The 12535-nt window shown below is 41.0% G+C and overlaps 1 protein-coding gene across 7 annotated transcripts in view; it reads right to left on the bottom strand.

Annotated features, from left to right (window-relative positions):
• The window catches only part of INVS (inversin), a 222671-nt gene that overhangs the window by 114933 nt on the left and 95203 nt on the right, over positions 1–12535 (bottom strand). For all 7 annotated transcript variants that reach the window (XM_030551589.1, XM_030551587.1, XM_030551588.1 and 4 more), the window contains one exon: positions 4456–4623. In XM_030551589.1, the coding sequence (XP_030407449.1) occupies positions 4456–4623 (168 nt within the window). The remainder of the gene's footprint in view (positions 1–4455; positions 4624–12535) is intronic.

Below are 12535 nucleotides of genomic sequence, written 5' to 3'. Positions count from 1 at the left end.
TCTGGGTCAAGTTACAACCTGTCTGGGATGGATGGGTGTGTCCCCCACAGCAGCAGCCGCTCCAAGATTTAGTCAGAGGTATTTATAGTATAAGTCATGGACAGGCCATGGGCCGTGAATTTTTATTTCCCTTGACCTGTCCATGACTTTTACTAAAAATACCTGAGACTAAACGGCAGCCTTATGTGTGACCCTAAAAGAAACCTGAGGAGAGGTTTTTGGGTACGAGGCACAGGATGAAAAGATTGTTCTTGGTGCTGTGAGCAAAAGAAGCTGTCTCCTGCTATTTTATTCCTTCTGTGTTCAGAGACAAAGGACTTTGTACATTTTTTGTAAATAAGCAAAACTGCATCAAAGAAATACCTACGATCGATTTCTTCTCTTAACTGGAATAACCTACTAGATTCTGAATGTTTGGCTAGGTGCTTGGGTCAAAAAAGGATAACAACAAAACAGGAACTCAGTGTTACTCAGTGGAATTCAGCTTGCAGGACAGAAAATTGCCTACATAAAGGCAAAGAATTTAAATCTGGGACTCAAATTCTGCTCTGTTTCACTTCTGAAAATTCAGAGTAACTCCACTGGTGTAACACAAGAATTTGCCATGAGACATTAAGCAAGGATAACTTTCAGTAGTACAGAGTGGAGTTTAGATCATGATAAGTGGGAAATTATCAAGAGAAAATACTGTACACAGTTGCATCCAACAATGTGCACATTAAAGGGAAGCTCCAGTGAAAACTAGAAGACATTCTGATCACTGCCCCTAGTAACAAAAGGAGCCTGCCTGATCCAATTCCCATCAAATTACAGAGAGCTTTTGACTTTCCATGGGTATTGGAACAGGTCCTAAATCACTCACCTTTTCAAATGTTGTAAATATTAAATGCAAAAACTAGCACTGCTTCAATGCTGACAATGATAAATCAAGAAGAGAAAAGTTTGGAAATTCGTTTTATGGTTTATGCTGCAATGTTAATTCAGCCATGTTGCACATCTTGTATATTTTATTGAATAGATAAAATAACACAAATACATTTGGGGTTACACTTAACCATATTTCACAAGTGCAACCTGGATGAGTTAACGTTGCAGTGTAGACGATAACTCAAGAATTTCCTCATTTCTGACTCATTGATTTCTAGTAATATTAACTACTGGAATTTCCTAACATTTGATTACTTTATTTTAAAGCTTAATGGTCATTTTTGGATGTAATATTATAAGTAAATATTTAACTATTTATGCCATATTAAGTAATCGCTATAAGACTGCTCAGTTTCATGCACTGGAAACATTATAGACTTTTAATCAGTAGATTTTAGTTATCTGCGCCTTAGTAGAAAATAATGTAAAACAAACAAATGCCCCCCTCCCCACATACAAATAATAATCATCCAAGACCAGTATACCCAAACTAGACTGTAAGTTATCACTGGATATAGCCACAAGTTAGTAGTTAGGCACAACAGCTGGATTAAATTTGACAGATACTATCCACAAAGTTTCATCTAATCTGGTACATTAATAAGAGTTGGAAAATAGGAATCTTTCCTATTAACTAAGTACACAATTAGAAGAAATGTTTTTACAGATGCCAAGCTGTTATAAATTTTAGAAAAACAACAGAAGAATGGCTTACAGTTCTTCTCATTGCCAAACTGTTTTTACTCGAGTCATTTCAATGAACGAAGGGGGGGAATTAAGTCTCTTCCCTCACTCTGTTACTTCCTCGGTACAGTTGGCTGTCATTGTGCTTATTTGGACTGCTTAGTAGTTGGAATATATGGAAGAAAGATGAGAAAGCAATCCCACTATTTTTAAGACATGGCTCATTCAAAATGACAAAGTGTACGGCAATCAATGACTTTTTCAATGAACATCCCAAAGTATATTAGAGAAGAAATGTGTGCACAAATTGATGATATTATTATTGGGAATCAGAAGATCATCATTCCCTCATCTCTAATTTATTACTGCATTTTGAAAGCTAAATTTTGGTTCATCCAGTGCTTAACGAGGAAGTTTTAAATCAGTGGTTTTCAAACTGCGGTATGGGGAGCACTGATGGTCCACAGAGCACTTCCACATAGTCTGCAGAGCTGCTTTTGCCACAACAGTGAAGTATCTTTTCAGTTTCAAGCAACAATCCTTGCTACTAGTTGTACCTAGTCCAGGACACAAGTGCTTCCAGATTTTTTTGACAAATTAATATAAAAATAACTAAGCAGCTTTCATCTCCTATACTGCTGTTTCTTGTCTTTCTTTGCTAGGTGATTTTTGTTTTTTGTTGTTGTAAAGTTTAGCTGTGAATAGATTTTCACACAACGTTAAAATTGAAAGTGTAGAAGTAAATTGCAAAGTGATTGGCAGTGATTAGAGTAATGGAGATGGCAGGAAACCATGGAAACTTTGTGAACTAATAAATACCATATCTCATACTTGTAAAAAAGAAATAAACAATAAAAGATAAGAAATAGGGATATGGAACTCAGCAGCTGCACCCATCAGATGGTGCAACTTTACTTTGTTCTTTTACCTTTAATTCTGTCTCAATTTTTTTTTCACGTAATCGAGTACCATGGTGTTTGGAAAGGTGAGAAGGGAAGTTGTTCAGGAGATGATCTCCAGCTTAAATTTTGGCTCTACTCTGAAAGTTTACTTTATGAAAATGGCATTGTAGGGGCACATACAGAAATCATTAAGACATAAAAAGTATAAATATGATCAGTTGTTGCTAACTGCTAGCCTTGCAAATTTAACCTACTCAGTCAGGTTGAGCTCTTTTCTTTTCATACATCATCACCTGTTATAAAGGTTTTGTAGGTCAAAATATGTCCTCATTTAAACCAGTGCTACTCCAGGGGTAATCAGTTGGAACTTAATAAGCAGTTGGTTAATAATACACAAAGTAGTACAGAATCCTTCCACTCATGTGCTCAGATGTGTTGGCTCTAGAAAGATGAAACAATAGTAAAAACCTACTTTTAGCATTTTTAAACTTGTAAAACCTAGCTCTGAAAGCAAACAAGGAACACATTTGTTGAGTAAAAAAGAGCCACCTGTGTATAGTTACATTTCACAATAACACCCGACTGTGACACTAATCTTGTACCACTGAAGTCAATGGAATCTTTGCCACTAACTTCAGTGGGTGCAGAATCAGGCTCTTTGTGAGACAGTTCATACTATGAAAAAGTTTGATAATCTCTGTTTTAAACAACTCTAGCATTTGAAAACATAAAACTCTAAATCTGATTATTTTAACCACTGCCTATTGTTCTGAAACTGTCTGTCTACAGTAGTGGACTTGGGGATGTTTATAAAATGATTATTTTAAAGTTATCTTGTACTGTAAATAAACCCCAAGGTACTGAATATATTACAAACATCTTCAAAACCCAACTGCCATTTTGGAACAAAAACATGCCCAATACAATTTTGTAAATATTATTACTATTACTATTAACTATATATGTCAGAAAATTACTATTTTAATAGTCTAAAATTTAAAATGGCTAAATATATGGTTATGGATATGCTTTAGCAAATTGGGCTGAATTTCCATATGTGCAGATGAGTTCTCAACTTGCAAGGTCTTCTGAGGATAAACAGCCATTATAGATAGCTCAATGGATGTCTGCCTAGTGCAAAAACATCTTAAAGATGTAGAAAATAACAGAGACTGCTGTGATATGAAGGGAAAAATGCAATCCTGCATTTCATACACCTTGTTTCATGTCACTGAAGTTACTGGGGTTCCACAGAGTGAAAGTCAGGACAGAATTCGGCCCTAACAATTCTGTATGACTTTGCGCAGTCATTATAGTTTCTAATGAGAGAGAGAGAGAGAGAGGGTCCAGAGAAGAAAAACATACATGTCAGCAAAGGATTATTTAATCCACAAGGGAAGATTTCTAGAGGGGACTATATAATTCTGAATAAACTGATCCAGGGCGTGCTGAAAATTGATTAGGCATATCCTTGTACTCTGACCCATAATGTAAGAAACTGGATACAGGCAATGAAATTAAGTGGCAGTCAATCTGGAACCAATGAAAAGAAACATATATAACATATAAGGTAGTCTCCTAATGAAATTCACTGCACAAGAGGTCATTGAGACAAAAATATGCTTATTTAAAAGGGTAGATTTTACAGCCCCCAAAACATTTACAGCTATATAAATAATCGTATCATACATTAGGCCACAAATTTACTGTCCTTTGCAGTTCAGAAAGAATTCCTTTCAATCTTCAGCATAACACAGCTGCCTAGGTGCACTGTGAGGTATATTCTATTTCTTATGAAACAGTTATTGGACACCAAAGGGTTTAGCATTACAAGGACAAGTGGAGTGAGCCATCAAAATTTATACTTCCATGAAACTGAAAACATGTATATTACAGTACAAGAAAATAGACAGAAAGGAATTATTAAAATAAACTTTCTTACCAGAATACATTTGACTGTTAGAACTGCACTGGGATCCTTGTGGTTAGCTGCCCAATGAAGTGGGATTTTGCCTTCAATATCAGGGATTCCAATATTAGAATCGTGTTTTATAAGAAGTTTCACATGTTCTGGGTTATTGTAGTAGGCACTCCAGTGCAGAGCAGTTTGCTAGAACACAACATTCATAAATTTTAAAAATGAAATTAAATGGATACAGTTTCAAAATTAGTTTTGTGAAAAAAATACTTGGAATTTATAAAAAGATATCTTCATAGATTCTTGGATCTTCCAAGAATCTATGAAGATATCTTTTTATAAGTTCTAAGTAACCTTTCTTAATGATCTCTTATCTGGTTATATTTTAAAAGTGTAGAGATTTACACTATTTACACTGCTGTCGCAACATGAACATTAAATGTATCTCAGACCTATAATTAAGGCTAAGATTTTGTCATGGATATTTTTAGTAAAAGTCACAGACAGATCACAGGCAATAAAGAAAAATTCACAGAAGCCCGTGACCTGTCCATGACTTTTACTAAAAACATCCGTGACAAAATGGGGAGCTGCAGAGTCCCCACACTGCCCGCAGTATCTCAGCAGCTGCAGGGGCTGCAGCTTGGAGCTCTGGGGTCCCCCGCTACCCGTGGGGGTTTGGAACTGTGGAATTCCCCCACTGCTTGAAGCAGCCAGGAGCTGCAGAGTACTCAGAGCCACCACAGGCGGCGGGGGGACCCTGCATCTCCCAGCTTCCACAGGCTGAAGTCACAGAGGTCTCTGGAAGTCACGGATTCACTGCTGTGTAACACTCTGGGCTTGGGCTGGATCCCTGGGTGTAGGGCCCTGCAAGGTGGGAGGGTCCCAGCGCTCAGTCTCCAGCTTGAGCCCAGATTTCTACACAGCAATGAAACAACCCCATAGGCTGAGCCCTGCGACCCCAAGTTAGCTGGAACGGGCCAGCTGTGAGTGTCTAGTTGCTGTGTAGGTAGACCCTTAGTTTCAGTATGACGTTCTGGACATTGGACAAGAGTTTTCATATGATGTGATTTCAAAAACACACAAGCCATTAAAAAACAAGAACATTTAAAGATATACGACACCTCTTAATTATGCATAATGTCCACCTAGCACATTTCCACTGAGACAGACAGATTTCACTTCACTAAGAGCTTCCTTCTCCTTACAACAAACAAGGAAACATGCTACACACAACTTGTTTACTCTCCATGGCAGTGTAACACAAACTTAACTGAGACTCCAGAAATGTTAGTAAATATTCAGCATTAACATATGTGCACAGGTTAACTGTATAGTGTGTTTTTCTTTGCTGGGTCTGAGATAATCCCCAAATCCCCCTCTCTCATCATAGGACTGTGTTTTCTCCTTTCTCCCACACACATAAGGGTTTTGTTCCCTCCCTCTTTCCATACACAGGGACTGTGATTACTTCCTATACCTACACACATACAAAAGGGTTTTCATAGGGCTGGTCTTCACTATGGGGAGATCAACGCTCCTGCAATCGATGCAACAGGGGTCGATTTATTGGGTCTAGTGAAGACCTGCTAAATCAATGGCCGAGTACTGTCTGGCTGACCCTGGTACTCCCAGTACTTATTCACGTACATAGAGTAGCATAACTTATGTCGACTTACTCCTGTAGTGGAGACAAGCCCACAGTCATACATTATAAAGTCAGAGGGGACCATTGTGATCATTTAATCTGACTTCCAGCATAACACTTCCTAGAATTAATTCCTGTTTATTGAATTAATTCCAGCACATCTTTTAAAAAAACATCCAATCTTGATTTAAACATTTCCAATGACGGAGAATCCACCATAAACCTTGGTAAATTGTTTCAATGGTTAATTACTCACACAGATAAAAAATTAGACAAATTCAGACTAGAAATGAGGTCCAGTTTCAAATTCCAGCCAATGGATCTTGTTATAACTTTTTCTGCTAGACTGAAGAGCTCTGTATTATCAAATTTCTATTTCCCATGTATGTACTTATAGACTGTGGTCAAGTCGGCCTTAATCTTCTCTTTCTTATACTAAACAGATTGAGCTCCTTGAGTCTTTCAATATAACATATGTTTTCCATCCTTTAATCATTTTCGTGGCTCTTCTCTAAACACACTCCAATTTATCAACATCCTTCTTCAATTGTTGACATCAAAAACTATCACAGTATTCGGATCTTAATTGCACCAATGCCAAATAGAGGTTATATAACTTTCTTGTTCCTACTCAACATTCCTATTCAGCTTTGTGAAACTGGCCCTTTAAAAGCACCAACTACATACATTATTAGTTTGGACTTTTATCTGTTTGCCCACAATAAATGTAATCAATTCAGGATCACTTGTATCTAAACTACCATTAATTTTTAGTTCTGTGATCAATTTCTCTTAATCTGTCAAGAGGAGGTCTTGTATTGAATTCTCGTGTGCCAGATGCAACACTTTTTGAGTTAGGAAACTGTCATCTATAATTTTTAGAAATTCCAACAATGTTTTAGTACTGGCAGCATGAGACATCCAGCAAGTCACTCAGATTAAAGTCCTGCATGATAACACAGCCTTTTACCCTGCAAATTACAGATATTTGCTTAAGGGGCTGCTAATCCTGTTCTCCAATGTGATTTGGTGGTCTGTACAATTTAGTACCCTATTTGTGCTTTATCTGTTAGAGCACTGATCCATAAATATTCAAGATCATTTGCTTTAAAGTTGTCAATGACTCAGAAACAGGTAACAGGTTTTGTTCACTTACCCTCATGCAAACAAGTCTTGTTTTATTTACTCCCTCCTGACAAAATAGAGGATGTATTTTTACTCCTCTTGATCCTACCCAGGGACTGTCTTTATTCATGCCCTCTGAACACAGGTCTTTACTCTCCACTGCATGCAGGTTCTGTGTTTAGGAAGTGCTCTACCCACAAACACTCTTAAAATTTGCAATTTAAGATAGATTACTGGAATCTATAGCAGCCATATAACATCCTTATATATAAATCCATACTAAGACAATGGTTCAAGTAAAGAGAGCTCTGCCACTTGACTTGCTGTGTGACCTTAGCAAATCAACCCACAACTGTATTAATTGAGATGGAATAAATAGGCCAAAGGTATTATCATAACTCAGTCACTGTCCAATATCAAACAGTGTTAAACAAAGTTTGGGGTTTGAAATACAGAGCTCTCAGCTTGCTTTGTACCGTGGCAAACACATCACTAAAAACCCTTTTAACCTTTTATTAAACATAAAGAAAGGAAGGAAAAATAGTTAAAGCATTTCAAATATAAAGTATTAAAGAAGGCTTTCATTTAACAACATCCCGTGTTCCCTTTTGCTGAAGAGTTTTTAGAAGAAAAAGGAAAAAAAAAAACTTTTGTTCAACAGTCGCTTAGATGATATAAAAGATGGTAACAACTGTGTTTTGGGGGAAAAGAGAAATTAGCTGAGATGGACTGGAGCTGTTGTTAAATTCCAATCCCACTTCATCCCACATGGTGTTTGGGATTCATCTTGAGTCGGTAGAGGTGGCAATGTCATCTGAGTATCTCTCTATAGTCCAGTCTAGTCAGGACAACTCTCAGGGTCAGGATGAAGGCCTTGGGTCCCAGGACATGGAGGAGGTAGCACCAATGACGATGAAGCCTGATCCAGTAGCCAATTTTTCTCCTCAAAGTCTCTTTCTTTAAGAACCCACAAATGGAATGGGGGTGGGGTGGAATAACCCATCCCCTCATTATTTTGTCCACCAGTTAGGCCTAGTTTCCAACACATCAATTTTGGTTTACTGATTTCTGTTCCACACTTCTCTTGTTTACCAAGTATGATCTTAAAACAGCCCTTGAGTTATATCAGTAGATTTTTTATTTTGGACTAATTAAGTCTCTCTCTTCCTTTCACATCTTTTCCTATCAAGATTTGTTATTACAAGTTATTGTGACATCTGATGAAATTTCATGTACTTTTTACAGTTGAGCTCACAATTAAGGTACATTTGTAGCCTCAATTATCACACCAACACCTCTCAGATTCAGCTTTCCCATCTGCATAAATGAAAAATGCTTATTCAGGGGTGCTATTAGGATTAACATTAACCAAACAACATAACAGTCTGTGGACCCTGAATAACATACATTGATTATTAAAGATAAATATTTTTCTTTTTCTCTCCTTCATGGTGTCACTACAGGGCAGAGTTAAGGTTTCTGCTGATGGAGAAACATTCAGTTTTTAAGAATAATGGGAGTAGGTGGAAATGACCGTTAACTTCCTCAAATATTCAAAGGTAGGTTTTGCACAAGATTTCAGTGAGTTTTAACTATGTGGAAAGTTTGAAGAGCTTCTGACACAGTTAAGGTTGTTTGGGTGCCTTAACTGTGCACTTCCATACCTCAACATGTTTGGATTTCTTTTAAGTTAAACCTGAACTGATAATTTCCTGGGTTTATAATGCTTGGTTTGGCGATAATTGCAATATCTCAGTAATGTAGCTTATTCCAAATAACTGATATGTATCCTCAACCTTAAATCCATTTTACATAAATACTGTATAGAAATAACAAATATATTGTTACAGATCATCTCTGTACTAAGCTTATTTTGTGAAAGCAAAAAAACAGTTACCTACCTTGCGTAACTGTTGCTCTTTGAGATGTGTTGCTCCATTCCATTCTAGGTGTGCATGCGCCCATGCATGCGGGCATCGGAGATTTTTGCCTTAGTATCTGGTATCTTGGTATCTGCAGGGTCAGCTGTGGCACGCCAGAGTGCCGTGTCCATGTGTCGGTATATCAGGTGCCACTGGCCCTATGCCCTCTCAGTTCCTTCTTGCTGGCAACTCCAACAGAGGGGTAGGAGGGTGGGTAATGGAATGGACATGAGCGGCACATCTCGAAGAACAGCAGTTACAAAAGGTAGGTGACCATTTTTGCTTCTTCAAGTGCTTGCTCATGTCAATTCCATTCTAGGTGACTCACAAGCAGTGTCAATGGAGGTGAGCTCGGAGTTCACTGTCTTGCAGCTTGCAGAACTTCTCTGCTAAAGCCAGCGTTGTCTTGAGCTTGCTGGGTAAGCGCATAATGAGATGTGAACATATGGACAGACCACGTAGTGGCCCAACAGATCTCTAGGACTGGTACCTGTGCTAGGAAGCCCGCTGATGACGTTTGTGCCCTAGTAGAGTGTGCCGTCACAATTGCTGGTGGAGACATCTTCACCAGCTCATAGCAGTAGCAGATGCAGGCCATGATCCAGGACGAAATCCTCTGAGCAGACACTGGGCAATCTTTCATTCTGTCTGCCACTGCAACAAACAATTACATTGACTTATGGAATGGCTTTGTACTATCTACGTAGAAGGCCAGTGTCCTCCTGATGTCCAGTGTTGCCTGCACTCCTCACCTGAGGCGGCGGCGGCTTTGGAAAGAAGATGGGTAAGTACATGTCCTGGCCAGTATGAAACTGGGAAATGAACTTGGCCAGAAACATTGGGTATGGTTGAAGCTGGACCTTATCCTTGTAGAAGACCATACAGGGTGGTTCCGAAATAAGTGCCGTGTTCACGAACACCCTGCAGGCCGACTTTATCGTGGCCAGGAACGAAACATTCCAGAAGAGAAGCAGGAGATAGCAGGAAGTCAGAGGCTCAAAGGCAGCCCCCATGAGCCTCGACAGCATGAGATTCAGATCCCAGGGGGATGCGATCCTGGATGGGCGGGTAGAAATGCTCAAGACCTTTCAAAAACTGTGCCATCGTGTCATGAGCAAAGATCGACCTGCCTTGGAATGGAGAATGGAAAGTAGAGATAATGGCCAGGTGGACCTTGATGGATGACAGGGACAAAATTTGGAGTTTGAGGTGCTGCATATAATCCAGGATCTCATGCAGCAGGGCCTGCTTGGCCCGAATATGCTGTTCCAAGGCCCAGCACATGAACCTTTTCCATTTGGCCAGCTAAGTCACTCTGGTGGAGGGTTACCTGATACCCAGCAAGACCTGCTGAACACAGGTTGAACATGACTGTTTGTCCGTGCTTAGCCATGCAGTAGATAAGCCATCAAGTGCAGAACCGCCAAGTTCAGGTGCAAAAGGCTGCAGTGGTTCTTGGACAGCAGATCTGATCAGAGGGGCAGCTGCAGTGAGGTGGCTACCGAAAGGCTGAGCAACATGCCGAACCAGTGCTGGCGAGGCCATGCGGGGACTATTAGGATAATTTTTGCCCTGCCTTGCTTGACCTTCACAAGGACGCTATGAATCAATGGCACTGGCAGGAAGGCATACTTCGGCGCCCTGACCAAAGGATGAGAAAGGCATCTGACAGGGAGCCCCTGTCAATCCCCCGGATTGAACAGAACACATGGCATTTTCTGTTCTGCCTGGACATGAACACGTCCACCTGGGGAGTCCCCCATCTCTAGAAGACTATGCTGACCACCTCCAGATGGAGCAACCACTCATGGTGAAATGAGAAAGTCCTCCTGAGGTGATCGGCCAAGATGTTCCTGGTTCCAGGCAGGTGCGCAGCTATCAGATGAATGGCATGCCACATACAAAAATCCCATAGGTGAGGAGCTTCTTCGCAAAGTCCTAGCACCGCCATACTTGTTGATGCAATACTGTACATCACACCAGTATTGTCCATCAGGACCTGAACTACCGTGCCATGCAGGTGGGGCAAGAAAGCCTGGGAGGCCAGGTAAACCACACTGAGCTCCCTGACGTTGATGCGGAGAGCCAGATTGTCTCACAACCAGCGACCCTGAGTGCTCAACTCTCCCAGGTGGGCTCCTCAGCTCAGGTCCAAAGCACTGGAGACCTGGGTCAGCAACGGGGACAGGGTCATGAAGAGTACTCCCTCCAACACTGATCTGGCCTCCAACCACCAATCCAGGGATGACCTGATGTGATCCGGCATCCTAACTACCTGGTCTAAGTCATGGCTGTTGGGGACGTAGACCAATGCCAGCCACGCTTGCAGAGGACAGAGATGGAGTCAAACATGGCTGACCATGTACATACACACAGCTATGTAGCCCAACAGCCACAGGCAGGTGTGAGCCAAGGTGAGTGGGAGGTTCTTTACCTGGGAGATCAGGTCCAACATGGCCTGAAAATGCACTTCTGGAAGGAAAACTATGCCTCACCTGGAGTCGAGAACCGCTCCAATGAACTCTATTTGCCGCACAGGCGTTAAAAGTGTTGTTTTTTCTCGTTTATTAAGAGGCCCAGGTTGCGGCAGGTGGAATGCACCAGATTGAGGGTCCTCTGCACTTGCTCCCGAGACTGGCCCTTGATGAGCCAGTTGTCGAAATACAGGAAGACCTGGACCCCTCGATGTCTTAGGTAAGCAGCCACTGGCGCCATACATTTTGTGAACACCCTCGGGGCCACTGAGGGGCCAAACGGCAGCTCCATGAATTGAAAATGGCATCCACCCACTATGAAACGGAGGAAGAGTCTGTGATCTTGGAATATGGAAATAAGCGTCCTTCAAATCAAGGGCAGTATACCAGTCTCCTGGATCCAGGGAGGGGATGATGGAGGCCAGGGAGACCATGTGAAACTTCAACTTTTTGGAAGATTTGTTGAAGCTACATAGGTCCAGAATGGGTCTGAGGCCCACTTTTGCTTTTGGGATTAGGAAGTAGCAGGTATAGAACCCTTTTCCTTTCATGTTCTGATGGACCTCCTCCGCTGCCTCCAGGAGCAGGAAGTTCTTGACCTCTTGGACGAGGAGTTTCTTGAAGAGGGATGAGGAAGAGAGGGTTAGCAGGTACAGGTGGTCGAAAATTGCAGGTTATAGCCCCGACATATTATGTACAGGACCCAGCAGTCTGTGTTGACCTGTGACCAGGCTGAATGGTAGGGATGAAGACAGTCAAGGAAAGAACAAGGTGGATCTGCGGAATTGATTGGGGCATTGCTCTCAAGCACACCTTCAAAATGAGAGTTTCTGGCTCCCAGGATGCTTCACTAGGCCAGACTGTGCAGGTGGGCGGGAGGAGGAAGGGCGGCGACGACTAAAGCTCGTATCTCTATCCCTTCTCCTTGCAGGCCC

This window comes from Gopherus evgoodei, chromosome 2 (assembly GCF_007399415.2).
Source record: "Gopherus evgoodei ecotype Sinaloan lineage chromosome 2, rGopEvg1_v1.p, whole genome shotgun sequence".
Lineage (NCBI taxonomy): Eukaryota > Metazoa > Chordata > Testudines > Testudinidae > Gopherus > Gopherus evgoodei.
The sequence above is the reverse complement of the archived record's forward strand: the minus strand, read 5'-3'. Positions and strand labels throughout refer to the sequence as shown.